At 40.2% G+C, this 19,529-nt stretch overlaps 1 protein-coding gene across 13 annotated transcripts in view; it reads right to left on the bottom strand.

Annotated features, from left to right (window-relative positions):
• Positions 1–19,529, bottom strand: part of Nrf1 (nuclear respiratory factor 1) — a 127,439-nt gene that overhangs the window by 72,820 nt on the left and 35,090 nt on the right. For 9 of the 13 annotated variants that reach the window (XM_069996753.1, XM_069996755.1, XM_069996756.1 and 6 more), the window contains 4 exons: positions 10,309–10,465; positions 8,956–9,187; positions 4,127–4,241; positions 67–193 (listed from right to left, as the gene is read on the bottom strand). In XM_069996753.1, the coding sequence (XP_069852854.1) occupies positions 67–193; positions 4,127–4,241; positions 8,956–9,178 (465 nt within the window). In that variant the 5' untranslated portion in view covers positions 9,179–9,187; positions 10,309–10,465. The remainder of the gene's footprint in view (positions 1–66; positions 194–4,126; positions 4,242–8,955; positions 9,188–10,308; positions 10,466–19,529) is intronic. The other 4 variants (XM_069996748.1, XM_069996750.1, XM_069996749.1 and 1 more) reach the window with 2 other exon arrangements.

Genomic DNA, 19,529 nt, shown 5'->3' with positions numbered 1-19,529 from the left:
AAGAGGGTCAAAAGGCAATAACCCACACAAAGCAAACAGCATGTGATAACACAGCTATACACTTACCACATTCTCCAAAGGTGCTGCACCAAACACTTTGAAGACAGGATTGGGTTTGGAGGGTGATATACAGAGGACAATTGCTTGCTGTCCCACTCGAGTAGTATATTCATCTAATGTGGCTCGAAGCTTCCTGAATCAGAATGAAAAGAGAATAAAAATAGTTACAAAAGATAGAATATACATTGACAGAAAACTGATCAAATTTTCTTTGACATAAGATGATTCTAATAAGTGTTATTTTACCCAAAATGTGAGGGGGAAAAAAAAAAAGAAGTGAGCTGGGAAGGTGGCTCAGTGGTAAAGCGCTTGCCTTGCATGCCTGAGGCCCTGGGTTCGATTCCTCAGCACCACATAAACAAAAAGAAAAAAGCCGGAAGTGGCGCTGTGGCTCAAGTGGTAGAGCGCTAGCCTTCAGCTGAAGAGCTGAGGGACAGAGCCCAGGCCCAGAGTTCAGGCCCCAGGACTGGACCCAAAAAAAAAAAAGGAGTATGGTGTGAAATCTTGTTCAGCAGAAAAAAAAAAGATTTTATATATAAATGACCAATAACTAGCCCATCTGTGTAAGGGTCTACTGGGTGTTTATGCTGATTTGGAACACAACAAATATCATTCTTCCTGATCTTACTAACATGAATTAGTTCCAACATGGAAAATTTCAGAATTAGTAATTCTTAATTTTTTTTTTGGGGGGGGGGAAGGGGTACCTACATTAGGGCCTGACCTCAGAGCCTGAGTGCTATCCCTTAACTTTTTTTGCTCAAGGCTGAAACTCTATCATTTGAGCCACAGATCTACTTTCAACTTTTGTTGGTTAGTTAGAGATAAATCTTTCATTCTTTCCTGCCCAAGCTGACGTCTAACAGCGATCTTCAGCTCTCAGCCTACTGAGCAACTAGGATTATGGCACCTAGCCAGTGTATTTTTTTTTATTAATAAGTTTTTTTTATGTGAAAATACCATACAGAGGGGTTACAATTACATGAGCAAGGTAATGAGTACATTTCTTATCAAGCATTGTTGCCCCCTCCTTTGTTTCCCCTTACCATTCTTGCCCTCCCATCTGTCCCCCCTTGCCCCACCAAAGTTGTAAAGTTTGTTTTTTTTTTTTTAAATTAGAAAATTTTGCTTTATTTGTAAAAAAAAAAAATCACATTATTTTAAAAGGTAAAACTTTTATGTGTTTAAAATGTCCAGAAAGGGGAGGCGGGGGGAGGATGGGAAGGGATGGGAAGGGGAAACAAAGGAGGAGGCTACAATGCTTGATAAGAAATGTACTCATTATCCTGCCCATGTAATTGCAACCTCTCTGTACAGTATCTTCACAATAAAAAAAAAACAAAATAAAATAAATAAATAAAATGTCCAGAAAGATTCAGGATGAGTTGTTCTAAATCTACCTCTGGCCCTCACTTCCCTTTATCCAACATCTGCTGTTGGACTTAATTCTCTATATACACTGACCAGTGTTCCTGTTATCTCCTTTGCCCTAATTGGTTGCACATAATGTGTTGTGCGCCATTCCCATACTATCTTTTTGTAAAGTTTGTTTTTTGACATAGCATCTTGTATATTTCATTGCTACAATGGGTCTACCTGTATACCTATTTAAACAATTTGTTTTTTCCCTTCCCCTCCCCAAATCATACCAACATCAAATACAGAGAAAACAGGGGTTATACCATGGGGGAGGGACATACGAAGCAACAAAAAAATCACCTTATAAATATGCTAGAAACAATAGCAAGAAATAAAAACCACTTTAGTCCTTATTTGGGGGTTCATTTCGCCTAACATCATCTAATCTGACCTTTTCTGCTTGTCTCAGACATATACTAGTTATTGCAAATAAGGGAAACCATGGGACCTATGCTTCTTTGGGCCTGGCTTACTTCACTTAATATAATTTCTTCCAAGTCTTTCCATTTCCTAACAAATGGGGCTTACAGTATATTATTATGATTGTTCTTTTTGGTTTTTTTTGGTCAGTCATGGGGCTTGAACTCTGCTCTGGGCCTTGGTATTGTCCCTCAGCTCTTCAGCTCAAGGAAAGCACTCTACCACTTGAGCCAAGCACCCTTCCAGTTTTCTAGTGGTCTATTAGAGATAGGAGCATCTGCCAGGGAAAGGAAGAGAGTCCTATTTTTGTTGGTCATGAAGGCTGAACTCTGGGCCTGGGCACTGTCCCTGAGCTCTTCAGCTCAAGGCAAGCTCCCTACCACTTGAGCCACAGTGACACTTCTAGTTTTCTAATGGTTTATTGGAGTCAAGAGTCTCACAGACTTTCCTGCCTGGGCTGGCTTTGAACTAAGATCTTCAGATCTCAGCTTCCTAAGTAGCTAGGATTATAGGCATGAGCCACCAGTGCCCAGCTGATTGTTCTTTTTTGATTAGCTATTACTATTAATCTCTTACTGTACCTAATTTTTCACTTCTCTTTTCCCCTGGAGTCAGATTATCCTCAAGTTATACATTTCATAATTCTTCTCGGAGCATGGCCTACCCTTTCAAGGTAGTGGTAAGCAAAAGGCTGTGTAACAAACAAATCAGGCAGCGTTGCTTAAAAGAATGGTTTTATATTCACCATCTTTATAATGCTACTTAATGGGTAAGAGGTATTTTTTTTGCCAGTACCAGAGCTTGAACTCAGGACTTCCCCATTAAGTTTGGCTTCTTCATTCATGGCTGGTACTCTACCACTTGAGCCACACCTCCAGTCCAGCTTTTTTGCTGGATAACTGAAGATAGAATCTTCTGGCTGGCTTTGAATCTCAGTCCTAAAAATCTCAGCTTCGTGAGCAACTAGATTATAGGTATGAACCACTGGTACTCAGCTATACTGTAAACTTTTAACATGTCTCAAATCAAACTCCCGATTCAGCTATAGCCTCACTCTTTTTTGTTCAACTCTTCCAATAATCTCTAGTCTTTAGCAATCAGACCAAAAACATCTTGAAGATGTTCTTCACTCCTTTTATCTCTCTTTCTCCATGTCCAATCTATCAAGGAATTGTGTATAGTTGTCTTCTAAATATACCTAAAGCTTGTCACTTCCTATTTCCTTTGCTGCTGCCACATTATTTCTGTTGTTTTGTTTTTTGTTGCTATTTTTATCCCACTCCTGGGGCTTGAACCCAGTGCCTGGGTGCTGTCCCTAAGTTTTTTTTGCTCAAGGTTAGTGCTCTATCAGTTGAGCCGTAGACCCACTTCTGGGTTTTCTTTGGTGGTTAGCTGGAGATAAGAATCTCAGACTTTCCTGCTTGGACTACCTTCAAACCAAGATCCACAGATCTCAGCCTCCTAAGTAGCTAGGATTATAGGCATGAGCCACCAGCACCCATTTGCCCCACTGGTTTATAACACTATCATCTCTGGCCTAGAATTACAATAACTTTTTAATGACTGTAGCTACCTGTCTACTCAATTTAATAGACCACATGATTATTTAAAACACACAGTCCGATTGTACCAATGCTTTGGTCAAAGCCTTCATTGACTTCCCATTTTGCTTGGAACAACAATCAAAGCCCTGATATGATAGCTCTCATACTGTCCCTCAAATAAGCTACCAAGTCCCCACCTCAGCAGAGCCGTGGCTCTTCATAGACTTCAGCTAGAAATGCTCTTCTCTGAGACATGCACATGGTTATTCTTCTAGTTTCTTCAAACCATCCTAGAGGAGAGAAATTACTATGCTCCTTCCTACCTCCTGTGTTTAGTATTTTGGTCATTCCATTTTATATTTTTTCCATACTCATTACTATCTACCAGAGTATATGTGTTTTCTTCCTCCTCTATTAGAACCTGCTGTTTATTATTATATTCCTAATGCCTAGAATATTGCCTGGCACATAAAAGGCATACACATTTTCTCAGAATGAATTTATGTGATATATGTCACATGGTTTAAATCATATTTCTAAATTTTCATCTATTTAATTTTGGGAATACTTTCAAATCTAACTAAATTTGTCATCAAGGACTCTAACCCAGTATGTGGAGGAACCTAGTAATGTATGTTGTAACTGCCATCCATGTGGAAGTTTTTGAGAAGCAGCACCCTCACCGAAGCAAACGTGTTTGCTGCCTCTTCCGGATAGATGGATTAGACTCAAACACATGAGGCCGTTTCCGTTTCTTCCCGGTTGCCACAGCAGCAGCAGCAGCCATTCCCACAGGACCTGAAATAATAAGTATGTGCTGAGATTAGGCAGGAGCCTGTAACTGTAGAAGTCAGAACACAATTACAGGATGAAAAGCTAGAATTTCTTGCCCAATATGTTATTCATGAATATAGAATGTCTCTGACATTATTAATATACGTCACTATTTTTTCATATTAATAATACATACAGTAGTTTACCAATGAAACAAAATGAATATATGTATATACTACTGTGAGGCTTGAACTAAGGACCTGTGTGCTGTCCCTGAGCTTTTTCACTGAAGGCTAGCACTCTACCACTTTTTTTTTTTTTTGCCAGCCCTGGGGCTTGAACTCAGGTCCTGGGCACTGTCCCTGAGCTTCCTTTGCTCAAGGCTAGCGCTCTACCACTTGAGCCACAGTACCATTTCTGGCTTTTTCTGTATATGTGGTATTGAGGAATCAAACCCAGGGCTTCATGCATGTGAGTCAAGTACTCTACCACTCAGCCACATTCCCACCTCCAGCACTCTACCACTTAGAGCCACAGTTCCACTTCTGGTTTTCTAGTGGGTGGCTGGAGATAAGAGTTTCACAGACTTTCCTGCCTGGGCTGATTTTAAACCATGATCCTCAGATCTCAGCTTCCTGAGTAGCTAGGATTATAGGTGTGAATCTCCAGTGCCCATCTAAAATAAATCTTTTTGTACACAAACGATTTGCACCTGCCAACCATATACTAGCTTGAATTTTGTATGATGCTGTTGTTTTGTTTTGCCAGCATGCCTATACTATTAAGGCAGTATTCTTAGAGATGCTCGGAGTAACTGCAGTATTGAGAGAAAGCTTGCCAAAACCCAAACCAGTTACAGACTTTGAACATTTCTTCTCCATTCCTATGTCCCATTCCCATTACTCCAAGCACTGCCAAGTTAAGGAATTTAGACAGAAACACTCACACTTGGAATTCAAATATAAACACATATAAGAGGATTATCTGGAAGAATACGGACTTATTTGGAAAACTCTCCTTGTATATCTGGGAATGGTGCCAAAAATACAGATGCTGACTACAAGGTCAAGTTGATGAAAGCATCCTGGCAAAAAAAAGATTTAAAATTTTCCTACTCTAAGAAAATGTTAATAAAAGTTGGTCTAGCTTGCCCTGGAACTAATATATAACAGTCTTTTTAAAAAAAGGGTAGTTGAAGGGTATTGCTAAGGATTACTGAAGCCTCTGAAATCTGGGATCTCAACATAACAAAAATGTAATTCAACTACTCACATTTGTGCCTAAATGTATGCTGTAAGTGGCTGATTACAATCATTCTTCCTATAAATGCATGTGAACACTGGTAAATGATTCTTGGTAATATCACCACTCTGACTTAAATAAACCTGTTAAATACCCAAAGCAAGCAAATTCTAGATGATTACTTGCTTTCCATTACAAAAAGCTAGTAGGAAATTGATGCATTAATATTTCATTCTTCATTTTTCCCTCCCTCCCTGTCTCCCCTTTTTTCTTTCTCCCTCTTTTTCTTTTTCTTTTGCTGAGAATCAAGCTTTAGGGCTTGGTGCAAGCTAGACAAGTGTTCTACCACTTTGCTACATCCCCAGCCCTGAAACTACCTGCTAAATAGCATCTTCCCATACCTTCTTCTCACCTCAGCCCTGACAGCCACCATTCTACTTTCTGCTATGTTTGCTTATTTATATCCTTCATATTAGTAGAATCATGTAGTAAATTTGTCCTTCTGTGATAGGCTTATTTCAAATAGCAAAATGTCTTCAAGGTTGACCTATTTTGTTATATATGGCAGGATTTCCTTCTTTTCCTCAAAACCTCATGCTTGGTAGGTAGGTGCTTTACCAGTTAAGCTGTGTCCCCAGTCCTTTTTAAAGCTTTTACTATTTCTCAAATAGAGTCTCACTTTGGCCGTATCACACCACATAGCTGGCATGATATATGCTCACAACTTCACCTAGGTTTGTACTGGCTGAGATCCCATGAACTATCTTCTCTGGGAAGACCTGGAACTTTAATTTTCCCCATCTTAGCCTCCTAGGTAACTAGGATTACACGCACAAGCCACTTTCCTATCTGCAAGTTCTTACTTTTCTAACTCCTCAGTCTGAAATGCACTTTCTTTGTCACTACCCTGTGCTGAGCCCAATAATACAACTTACCTAAGAGGAGTCTTACCAGACCATTCAATCTGAAGCTGCAATACGCTACTTCCTCTCTCCATTATTTTACCTCAATATTTTCTTCAGAGCACCCAGTGCTATTTATTTATTTGTTTCTTTATTTTTGTGCCAGTATTTGGACTTGAACTCTGGGCTTGAGCACTTTCCTTTAGCTTTTCACTCTAAGTGGGAGTTTTACCACTTGAACTACAGCTCCACTTCTGGCTTTTTGCTGGTTAATTGGAGATAAGTCTCCTGGGACTTTACTATGCAGACTAGCCTTGAACCCTGATCCTCAGAACTCGTACTCCTCAGTAGCAAGGATTATAGGCATCAGCCACCAGTACCTGGCTTCTGAAGGTTTTTTTTTTTTTTTTTTACTTTACTATTTATTTATATCTAAAAGCTTACTTTGCCTTATTATTTGCGACTTTCTCCACGATGGAACTAAAAACTGCTTCAGGTTAAGCTTATTCAAATTCAGTAATATATACCTAGTAATACATACAGTATAAATCCTCAATAATTATTAAATGATGAAATGACAAATAATTTTTATTAGCTAGACTTCAGTTTCTACATCAGCCACATGAAAGGGTTAAGCTAGAAGCCCTTTCCTGATTTCTTTCTTTTTTTTGGGGGAGGGGGTCTGGTCGTGGGGCCTGAACTCTGGGCCTGGGCACTGTCCCTCAGCTCTTCAGCTCAAGGCTAGCGCTCTACCACTTGAGCCACAGCGTCACTTCCGGCTTTTTTCTTTTTGCTTATGTGATGCTGAGGAATCGAACCCAGGGCCTCAGGCATACAAGGCAAGCGCTTTACCACTGAGCCACCTTCCCAGCCCTCTTTTTTTTTTTTTTTTAATTCTTAATCTCATTTTGTTACTCAGGCTGGTTTGAACTCCTGGGGTTAAGTGATCTTATGTCAGTTTCCTTAATAACTAGAATTATAAGCATGTGCCATGTGTACCAGGCTCTGATCTTTTTTTTGGGGGGGGGGGCCGGCAATGGGAGGAATAGTGTTGGGAATCTAACCCAGAGCTTCCCCTAGGCCATGTCTCAAAAGCACTGGTTCAGGTCAACTTCATAGGCAAGTTCTCCTGGATTCATTATGTTAGGATGCCCTCTTCTGGGAAGTATAAGTATTTCACAAAATATATTCTACAAACATTTCATATGTATTTTGCTACTAACCCCTACCCTTTCCTTAAAGACACATAGCATATATTATTAAATTTTTCTTTTGTCAATGTTTCTTAAGCAAAGGTAGACTCGTGGTTCATATGACTCATGGTTCATATGAAGTCTTTTCACTATCATGCTATATATACAACATGCTAAATATACAAAATGATTTAAACAAATGCAATTCAGCTTTAAGTCATCTAGGATCTCAGAAAAATCTCAAAACCATGCAGTATTGCTAGTGCTCTCTGACACATGGCATAAATAAAATTCATCTATAGAGGAAATGAATTCCTTCCTTCTCCTTCTTCTTTGTAACTCAGGCTTGAACTCAGGACCTTGACACTGTCCCTGAGCTTTTCTGCACAATAATAGCACTGTACTACTTTGAGCCACAGCTCCATACTTGTAATTTGCTAGAGATGGGAGTCTCATGGACTTTCCTGCCCAGGCTGGCTTTTCACTGCACTCCTCAGATCTCAGCCTTCTGAATATCTAAGATCAGAGATGTGAATTACCAGTGCCTAGAAGAAATGACAATTTCTAAAAATAATTTTTCAAAGACATAATACAACATGTATACACATATTAACAGTATGTGAAGAGAATGATCAACATGAATAAGAAATGGCACTAAAAACACTTCAAATGTTGTTACCATATGAACTGTAAAATTGTAATGTTTACTATAGAAACCTAAAGAAAGTATCTTTTAACCAGAATGAGAAACAATTATAGTGGTAATTTGGGAGGAAAAAAGAGGTGGGAAGTACAAAAACAAACAAACAAATCCATACTAGAAATTCTAGGACTGGGAGGTGTCACTTGCCTAGCATGTACGAAGTACTGAGTTTGATCACAGTATCAGCAGCAGCAACAAGAAATCTTTAAAAAAAAAAAATCTAATCTATGTAAACCACTCCTTACATTTTATATAAATGTATATATAAATGGAACAAATACTTGAGTTAAAAGCCAAAAGAAGCCAAGTATGGGACTACATGACTGTAATACTAGCACTCAGAAGGCTGAAGAAGGAGGATCATGAATTTGAGGCCAGACTGGGCTATGTTAAATGAGACATTGACTAAAAATGAAATGATACAAAACTAGGCAAGACTGTCATAATGGACAAGACAATAAAACTAAAGCCATAACCCTAATAGTAAATGACTATAGAACTCAAGTCTATGAGGTGCTAGGAATGTAGGCCAGTAGTAGAGCACTTGTTTAGTATATTCCTGGCTCTTGGTTTGATGACTGGAGGGGGGAAAAAAAGGAAAAGAGAAAGAAACTGAGTCTTAAATTCTAGCTCTTTCAGACAGGAATGCTATCTCAAGTTTTAAGAAAAAAAAGAAGAGCTTCCAGTCCAAACATTACCTGCAGCAGCCAGATGGGCCGTTACCTCATCAGCTGCTGTGGAGTTAAGTATATCTGAGTCATCATAAGAAGTGTCCTCAGGGGACGAGGGGGAGTCTTCATCAGCACTCAGCATACTATGCTCGGTGTAAGTGGCCACATGGACCTGCTGGACTTGTTGAGCCACTGCGTGGGCTTCTATGGTAGCCATGTGTTCAGTCTGGGTCACTCCGTGTTCCTCCATGAAGATCTACTGCCAGAAAAAAGGGATTCATTGCAAAATATTAACACAATGTTTAAACGAAGAGATATTTTCTTTGACAAATCTCTGGTTTTAGTCCTTACATCACCACACCAAATCATAGGAAATAAAAAGCATGCTTCAAACCATTTTGATAGAAATTTACTGTGTATCCATGTATGTATATACAGAGAGAACAAGAGAGTCAACAAAACACTAAATAACACATAACAAAAATACTTTAATATAAAATAAAATGATACTTAAATTATCCTAGTGACCAACATATAATATTTTGGACATAAAAATCACTTAGTGAAATATTTAGTATTTTCTTCATATTTCAAAGACAAATGAGAGCTAGATGTTTTTTCACCATCCAAATACAATTATTCAACTTTGTTTTCTGCTTACAAAACTGGGGGTGCTGGTGGCTAATGACTGTAATCCTAGCTATTCAGGAGGCTGAGATTGGAGGATCACAGTTGAAAGCCAGGCCAGGCAGGAAAGTCTGTGAGACTCTTACTTCCAATTAACCACCAGAAAACCATAAGTGATGCTGTGGCTCAAGTGGCAGAGCACTAGCCTTGAGCTGAAGAGCCCAGGGACAGCATCCAGGCCCAGAGTTCAAGCCCCATGACTGAAAAAACAAAACAAAATAAAACAAAACTGTGCTTCTTGTAAGGCCTACAGTGAACCAGTAATTTTAAAGAAGCACTTAAAACATACAGATCTATTCTTTCTATATAGCTTCAGAAGCATTTCAGTTCACTAAAATGAGGAACATGTTTAGTATCAAAAAAGCTCAAGAAGACACTCATGTGAAAGGTACAATCTCAGAGGTTGGTCAATTACCATGGCACACTTTCTGGTCACTTTGTACAATGTAGGTTTGAAGTACAATGGTGAAAGCATTAAATGTAACATTGAAAAAAATAAATAGCTTCCGGATACTTTAATGTATAACTTATGTAACCAATACCTTACTGATGAAGCAAGGAGGTGTCCATATTTACGTTGTTATAAACACCTGTGTTATGAACATCTTTGCATATAAAATTTTGTCTACTGGTTCCTAAAGAATTTTAAATACAACTACTATAAAATCCAGCAGTTCCACTACTGGTACTTACCCAGAAGAACTGAAAGCAGGATCTCAAAGAGATTCGTGCATACCCATGTTCATAGCAGCATTATTCATAATAGCCAAAAGGTGGAAGCTACCCAAGTGTCCATCAATGGGTAAATGGGGAACGAAGTTTGGTACCTATGTACCACATATTATTCTACCTTAAAAAGAAGGGGGAAAAAAAGCAAATTAGGAGTAAAAAGGAACTTCCTTATCAAAAAAATAAAAATAAAACCAAAATAATAAAAAATAAAACCCAAATTAAAACCCAAACCCTATAACTAACATACTTATTGGTGAGAAACTAGAAATAAAAAATTTCCCATTAAAAATCACAAGGAAAAACACAAGGATTTCTCCTTTCGCTGCATTGTTCAACCCTCTACTAGAAACTCTAGCTAATAAAGTAATATTAAATAAGCAAACAAAACACTGATTGGGAAAGGAGATAGAGAAATATTTATGTAGGAAACCTAAATCAACAAAAACTCTCAGAACTAATAGCAATTATAACAAGATTACAGTATATGATGTGTGTATACATATATATATATGTACACACACACACACACACACACACACACACACACACACACACACACACACACACACACACACACACACACACACAGGAGCGCGTGCGCGTGCACGCCAGGGGTTCAACTTAATTGGATCAAGAAATGCCTTAATACTTGAAAATCACGCCTCTGCGTGTGTATGTGTATGTGTGTCTGTGTGCACACACACTCTGGTCTGTGTGTGTGTGGGAGAGAGAGAAAGAGAAAGAGAGAGACAGAGACAGACAAAGCATTTTGATAGACAACTAGATCAGAGGACAGGCCTCTGATCTAGTCAATGGATTAGCCGGTGATATAGTCTTAATAAGATAGAATTATAAGAAGGTGGTATAAGGTAGGATCTACTTGGAGGAAATAGGTCATTAGCAGAGTGGGGGAGTATCCCTGAATGCTATTATCATGCTCTGTTCTCATCCTGAACCCCCTTTCTGCTTCCTGGTTCTCATAATGTGAACTGCTCTACTTCACGATGCTCTACTAGCAGTTTAAAAACTGAAATTTCTAAACCCTTGGGGCAAAATAACTACTTACTCCCACAAGTTGTTTCTGTCAGCTATTTAGTTACAGAAAAGATGAAGGCAGGGCTGGGAAGGTAGGTCAGCGGCCCTGGGTTCGATTCCTCAGCACCACATAAGCAGAAAAAAAATTTTTAAAAAGCCGGAAGTGACGCTGTGGCTCAAGTGGTAGAGCGCTAGCCTTGAACTGAAGAGCTGAGGGACAGTGCCCAGGCCCAGAGTTCAGGCCCCACTACCGGACCCCCAAAAAAAGTTTGAAAGCTGGGCGTCGGTGGCTCACGCCTGTAATCCTAGCTACTCAGGAGGCTGAGATCTGAGGATCACGGTTCAAAGCCAACCCAGGCAAGGAAAGTCCGTGAGACTCTTTTTTTTTTTTGGGGGGGGGGGGAGGGTCCAGTCGTGGGACTTGAACTCTGGACCTGGGCGCTGTCCCTCAGCTTTTCAGCTCTTGAGCCACAGCGCCACTTCCGGCTTTTTTTTTCTTTTTGCTTATGTGGTGCTGAGGAATTGAACCCAGGGCCTCATGCGTGCGCTCTACCACTGAGCCACCTTCCCAGCCCAGTCTGTGAGACTCTTATCTCCAATAAACCACTAGAAAACCGTAAGTGGCGCTGTGGCCCAAACGGCAGAGCACTCGCCTTGAGCTGAAGAGCTGAGGGGCAGCACCCAGGTCCAGAGTTCAAGCCCCTCGACTGACCAAAATAAAAAAAAAAGTTTGAGAGGTAATCATTGTTATGTATACTCTATATCATAATTTGAAAAAATATTACACGTTACATTACTAAGATTTATGTTCAAGGGGGAGGGAAAGAGGGAGAAAAATGAGGGAAGAAGTAACAAGTTAGACAAGTAATGTGATCACTACCTTATGTAACTGTAACCCCTCTGTAATTCACCCTTGACAATAAAATTTTTAAAAAAGATCTGTGTTCAAATAATCTTAGAGAATAATAAAAGCAGTCCATATTATCTTTATTAAAAACATTACATATTATTTGATAAATCCTTAAGAATGAATAGATTTTTTTTTTTTGTTGGTTGTAGGGCTTAGACTGGGCCTGGGTGCTGTACCCCTGCGCTCTTTTGCTCAAGGCTAGCACTCTACCACAGCAGTTTTCTGGAGGTTAACTGGAGATAGGAGTCTCACTGACCTTCCTGCCCCTGCTGTCTTTGAACCACTATCATCAGATCTTAGCTTCCAGAGAGGTACCCAGCAAGAATTAATTCTTAAAGATAAAACTGATGGATTTAAAATTATAAACTGGATTCATACTGAAGAGTTAAACCTGTATACTAATATTACCCCACTTTGCATTAACCTACACACAAAGTTGACTATTATAATAAACAATAATTCTGCAATATCTAATTTTCTACCCCCCAAAAAAGCAGCCATAAATAGAAATGTGATCTTTACAGCTACATGTAAAATGAAAATGATTTTCTATTTATGCAAATTATACTTTTACTATGTATTATTGTAAAAAATCTCATTTGCATCTTTGAAAGCTTATAAAATCCTTTGCTTCTCTGAGTATCTGGCTTTAAGCACTGAATAGGTTTTTCTTTTTAAAAAAAATTTTTTTTTGTTTGTACTAGAGATTGAACCTAGGATCTTGCACTTACTAGGCAAGTGCTTTGCCACAAGGCTTTAAAAAACAAAAAACAAAAACCAGTCCTCCTGGGGCTTGAACTCACAGATTGGGCACTGTCCCTAAGCCTCTGTGCTCAAGTCTAGCACTCTACCTACCACTTGAGTCATAGTGGTACTCCAGGGCCCAGTTTACACAAAGCATTTGTGGGGGAGGGGAGTTGGTTGTAGGGCGGGAACTCTGGGCCTGGGCAGTGTCCCAGCTCAAGCCCACCTGAGCCACAGTGCCACTTCCTGCTTTTTCTGCTTATGTGGTGCTGAGGAATTGGACCCAGGGCCTCATGCCGCGAGCTACCTTCCCAGCCCCTACACAAAGCATTTTAAGAGATAACTGACACTACTTTTTGAGAAAGAAAAGGATGAGGAAAACTGGATTAAAGATTAATACTTAGAAAATCTGGGTAAAGAGTAAATGAGAATTCTTGTACTATTCCTGCAGCTTTTGATGAGTCTGAGATTATAGAATATTTTGGAGAAAAGCAAATTTAAAGGGAGATACCTGATAAGCTGCTCAGGTTTCTTCTATGTCCTATGTTTAATGTGTGTTCCACAGTAAGGACAAATCCTAGCCCCCAGGTTTGTACTTACTTAAAATGTAATTGAGCAGCCACACAATTAAACACAATATATGAGAGGAAGATACCAATAAAGTGCTATTTTTCCATTCATTTCACTGTTCTAGTCTGAGAGAAAAATTGCTTAGGGCATTTTACAATTCTGGGTACTTCAAAATTGTTTTTAAATGATTTGGGATTAGATGGCATCTAACTGCTTTTCAAAGGGATTTGTATGCTTTGTCCTTGGCATAATGGATTTCAATTCTTTGCTCCATAATGCAGTTCACAGCATAAATCAATAGGGCTGTCTGCTCACTGGCTTGTCACTACTCCCCAGTGCCTCTTCGTTTCCTACCTCTTTCCCCAAGCCCATTCTTCCAGCTTCTCTATTTGTATTCTACATAATCAAAAACAAAGCCAAGGTGTTTGGGGCTTTTTTGAATCAAGTGGGATGGCTACTTTTAAACGTTTGCTTTCAAAAACTCATAAATAAGCAAGATGTCTGAAGTAGCTGAGCGACACATACATATGGCTGGAGATCATTAGACTCCACTTCCCTTTTACTGTAATGATTAATTTTGCAGTGCTGGGGATGGAACACAGGGCTTTGCAAATCTTAAGACACTTTTGCTGAAGCATTTCAGCTTCATCCTCAAGAGGTCAGATTCTCTGGCTAACAAAAGTAAAAACAGTTGTTAATATATGACATGAAATAATATGCATTTTAAAGGACAGCACAGGGGCTGAGAATGTGGCTTAGTGGTAAAGTACTTGCCTAGCATTCATGAAGCCCTGGGTTTGATTCCTTAGTACCACATAAACAGAAAAGGCTGGAAGTGGCACTGTGGCTCAGGTGGTAGAGTGCTCAGGGACAGTGCCCAGGCTCTGAGCTCAAGCTCTAGGACTGGCACAAAAATAAAATAAAATAAAGGACAGCATAGACAATTATCCAAATGTCCAGAACTCTGGGGCAAGTTACTTAATAATTTTTAAGCTACTTGTTTGTGCCAGTTCTGGGGCTTGAACTCAGCCTGAGCATTGTTTGAGCTTTTGTACTTAAGGCTAGTACTCTACCACTTGAGCTACAGCTATACTTCCAGGATTTTTGGTGCTTAATTGCAGATAAGAGCCTAATGAAGCCTGGTGTCAGTGACTCTCACCTATAATCCTAGCTACTCAGGAGGTTGAGATCTGAGGATCACAGTTCGAAGCCTTTCCAGGAAGGAAAGTTGCTGTGAGACTCTTATCTCCAAAAGTAGAAGTGGAGCTTTGACTCAAAGTGGTAGAGTGCTAGCATTGAGCAAAAGAGCTCAGGGCCAGTGCCCAGGTCCTGAGTTCAAGGACCCCATGACCAACCAAAACCAACCAACCAAACAAACAAACAAATAAATGTCTCATGGACTTTCTTGCTCCTAATAAGTTCGAACTGCAATCCTCAGATCTCAGCCTCCTGAGTAGCTATGATTAGGTATGAGTCGTTGTGCCCAGCTTTGTGTCATAAGTATTAAAAGAGGTAAGGTGGGAAGAGATGGTACCTAACTTTAAAAGAATGATGAGAATTAAATGACATGATCCAAAGTTAAGATAAGATCCATGTGACTATGATTCTATCCTTCTTCACTCGTTACCTGACAATTCTCACAAGCATTGGGCCTCAAATTCTGTCTTAAAATTAGACATTGCTAGATATGGCTAGGGATGTTATGGTGCTGCATAGGAAAATAAGGACACCAACTCAATGAACTAGGCAAAGCAAAATTTACTGCAGAACAGTATAACATCAGCCAAATCTGGCAAGCAAGTACACTGAGCAGACAGCTGCTCCTTTTTATTCCCTAGCCCAGTAAGCCCTGGTTCCTCTGCTCAGATTGGTTCATAATCTGCAAAAGGATGTGCTTTAACAGGATGTAGAGCCGGGCGCTGGTGGCTCACGCCTGTAATCCTAGCTACTCAGGAGGCTGAGATCTGAGGATCGCGGTTCAAAGCCAGCCGGGGCAGGAGAGACCGTGAGACTCCTATCTCCAATAAATCACCAGAAAACCGGAAGTGGCGCTGTAGCTCAAGTGGTAGAGCGCTCACCTAGAGCTGAAGAGCTGAGGGACAGCGCCCAGGCCCAGAGTTCAAGCCCCACCACCACCACCACCAACAAAAAAACAGGATGTAGCTAAATTCAAGGAGTTCTTAACAGGATGTCTTAATTAGTCTACCAGGAAGAGGATGTATCTAAAATGTGTGTGTGGGGGGGGGGGGGGGGGAGGGAGGCCAAGCCACCCAGCCAAAATAGGAACTTTTCAGAAAAACATTTCTCATAAGATTGACAGAAAGAACCCACTTTAATAGAAAAAAAAAAAAACAAAACCACAGCAGCTTTTCTCATATTATCTCTTTGAAGATAGAGTTAATTGTATGTAAGAGATCTGCACTAAAAAGGCCTGTCACAACTATTCTCCTATACATACTGTAGAATGTAAAATTGTACTGAGCCAACACAATTTTCTAAAGTCCACAAAATGGAGAGGGCCAATGGTTAGGGCTATAGGTCAGGCCTGGTTTTACAGAGACTATGCAAGAAGGAGTAAACAAGAATGACTGAGAAAGAATGTATTTACTGTACATGACCAAGGTCTTGGGTTTGATCCCTAGCACTATCAGAAAGAGATAGGAGAAGGAAGGGAGCTAGGCATAGTGGCTCAGATCTGTATTCCTGGCTATTAAAGAGGCTAATATCTGAGAATCCTAGTTCAAAGCTCATGAGGCTCTTATCTTGCCCAAGAATCTGGTTCATATGGTGGGCTGTTTATGATGACTTGGGGATAACTGGATGGTTTTATGAAAACAACAGTGGGAACTCTCTAAAACTAAGGCTTTGGGCTACAAAGTCTATGAATATTATCAGTCATAATTTGCTCCTTGAAGAGAAGCTCTTCAAGGAGCAAATTATGCTTGGAGAGGGGGCTGGGAAGGTGGCTCGGTGGTAGAGTGCTTGCCTTGCATGCATGAGGCCCTGGGTTTGATTCCTCAGCACCACATAAGCAGAAAAAGCTAAAAGTGGCGCTGTGGCTCAAGTGGTAGAGAGCTTGCCTTGAGCTGAAGAGCTGAGGGACAGCGCCCAGGCCCAGAGTTCAGACCCAACGACTGGCATGCATAAATAAATAAATAAATAAATAAATAAATAAATAAATAAATAAATAAATAAATAAATAAATAAATGCTTGGAGTAATGGGTTGCTCATTTAAATTACTAATGCTGGGCTGGGAAGGTGGCTCAGTTGTAGAGTGCTTGCCTTGCATGCATGATGCCCTGGGTTCGATTCCTCAGCACCACATACGCAGAAAAGGCCAGAAGTGGTTCTGTGGCTCAAGTGGTAGAGCGCTAGCCTTGAGCTGAAGAGCTGAGGGACAGCGCCCAGGCCAGAGCTCAGACCCCATGACCATCAAAAAAAAAAAAAAAAAAAAAAGTTAAATTACTAATGCTAACCTGAGACAATTACAGTGTCTGTATGTTCCCTGTAAGATTGTGCTATCTCATTTCCAAGGCTTCTTTTCTATATAGATATTTTTATTTATAAAGGATTGGTTCCAGAACTCCTTGCAGATGATGAACTAAATCCTCAGTTAACCTGAGTTTCATTCACATAGTTACTTGCTTTTTCTCTACTCTGCCAACATGTTTTCTGAGCAAAGATCCTGTTTATTTTTTTTGACGAGTAATTTTATCTTAGTACCTAATAAATGTATTACTGGCCAGGTGCCAGTGGCTCACGTCTGTAATCCTAGCTACTCAGGAGGCTGAGATCAGGGGGTCAAGGTTGGAAACTGGCCAGAGCAGTAAAGTCTGTAAGATTCTCATCTTGGGCTGGGAGTGTGGCTTAGTGGTAGAGGGCTTACCTAGCATGAATGAAGCCCTGGGTTTGATTCCTCAGCACCACATGAACAGAAAAGGCCAAAGTGGTATTGTGGCTCGAGTGGTAGAGTCCTAGCCTTAAGCAAGAGAAGCTTAGGAACAGTGCCCAGGCCCTGAATTCAGGCCCCAGGACTGGCACACGTGTGCATATGCGCGCGCGCACGCACACGCACACACACACACACACACACACACACACACACACACACACACACACACACACACACACACACACACTGGTGTTGTTTGTAGAACTGAAACATCTTTGTACAACCAGTTAAAGTTAATAATACAAATGAATGATGTGGTATTTGCACAGAACCTATATTCTCTTATTTTTCCTTCTCCTCACTACCACTTTTGAGATACAGTCTCATTATGCATCCTAGGCTGCCTAACAGTCAAGATTATTCTGCCTCAGCTTCCTGGGTGTTATACAGGTACATATCATCATGCCCAGTTAAAATCTACATTCTTTAAATCATCTCCAGACTACTTATAAGATGTAATATAGTGTAATTAGTTCAAATTGTATTGAATAAGAAGTTCAGCACAGATACAGTGTTTTTCTGCTTATTTTCAATTCACAGTTGGTTGAATTCATAGAATCTGCATCCATGGAGGAGAGCTAACTGCATGTGCTTTCTAGGCAAGGTCAACCAACCATGGTTTCCAGATTTGCCTGCCAGCTTCACACAGAGACTGTGAGAGGAGGGGAGAAGGTATTTTTTTCTGCTGTGTTCCTTCCACCAATACAGGGCAGCCACATCCCCCAGCTCCAATTCTGCTTTGCCTCCCCTAGTGGTTACATACCAACTGCAGAGCATCCCACTCAAAGGTTAGATTGCTGTGTGTGTGAGGAGAGGAGAGAGAGGGGGGTTCTCTTCTCTTCCCTTAGCCCTAGGGCTGGTAGCTGCTCCCTGTTTGAATTTCTTCAGTGTGTCTACTTGTTTTTTTCTCTCAGTCTTCAAACACCTGCCTCATCAAATTCCTAGAATCAAATTTCTGAAATACGTCACGTGATTTTCTAGGCCCTGATTGGTACAAAAGAATATGCATATCCTTATCATATTCATAGGTGCTACTAAGCATTAGTCTAGACTCCTAGCTTCAATAAAGAAGTTATTCTAATGCTAGGTGTGATATACTCAGGCAAGAGAATATCTAGTTTAAGGCCAGCCTTGGCTATACCCCAAGACTCTCAAAGAAGGGCATTTAGGTCTATTTTAATGATTGTTATTAGACTGTTGTTAGGCTGTTTCTATGGATTGATGGATGTCAGTATAAAATCTGAATTCAACATACCATTAAAGTTAAGAGTTAGCCAGCAACCAGTGGCATAAATGCTTGTATTCTATTCAAGAGACTGAGATCTGAGGCTTGAGATTTCAAAGTCTGTGAAACTTTTTGTTGTTGTTGTTGTTGTTGGTCATGGGGCTTGAACTCTGGGCCTAGGCACTGCTCCTTAGCTCTTCAGCTCAAGGCTAGCCCTCTACCACTAGAGCCACAGCGCCACTTCCGGTTTTCTGAGTGGTTTATTGGAGATAAGAGTCTCACAGACTTTTCTGCCCCGATGGGCTGGCTTTGAACCGTGATCCTCTGATCTCATCCTCCTGAGTAGCTAGGATTACAGGCGTAAGCCACCAGCACCCAGCTAATCTGTGAAACACTTATCTCCAATTAACTAGCAAGAAGCTAAAATGGTACTGTGGCTCAAATAGAGGAGAAGAAGAGAAGAGGGAGTGGAACCTAGAGTGAAAAAGTCAAGTGAGAGCATGTGGAACTGAGTTCAGGCCCTAGGACTAGCATACACACAAAAATTGAGAGTATAAAATGCCTCACAAATAGAAAAATAGGATGCCTGGAAGAAAAATAAGATACAAATTTTTGTTTCTGAATCTATTTTACTTACTCTTTAACCAAGGTACTTAATTCTAATATTCCTGCAAATCTCAAAAATCAACATTACAGGGTGAGAATGATACAAGACACACTGTATTCACTAAGTGCTTTGTTGAAT

The sequence above is a fragment of the Dipodomys merriami genome, unplaced genomic scaffold (assembly GCF_024711535.1).
Source record: "Dipodomys merriami isolate MVZ:Mamm:240054 unplaced genomic scaffold, mDipMer1.0.p SCAF_5, whole genome shotgun sequence".
NCBI classification, from domain to species: Eukaryota; Metazoa; Chordata; class Mammalia; order Rodentia; family Heteromyidae; genus Dipodomys; species Dipodomys merriami.
Note: the sequence above shows the minus strand (reverse complement) of the source record. Positions and strands in the feature narration are given on the sequence as shown.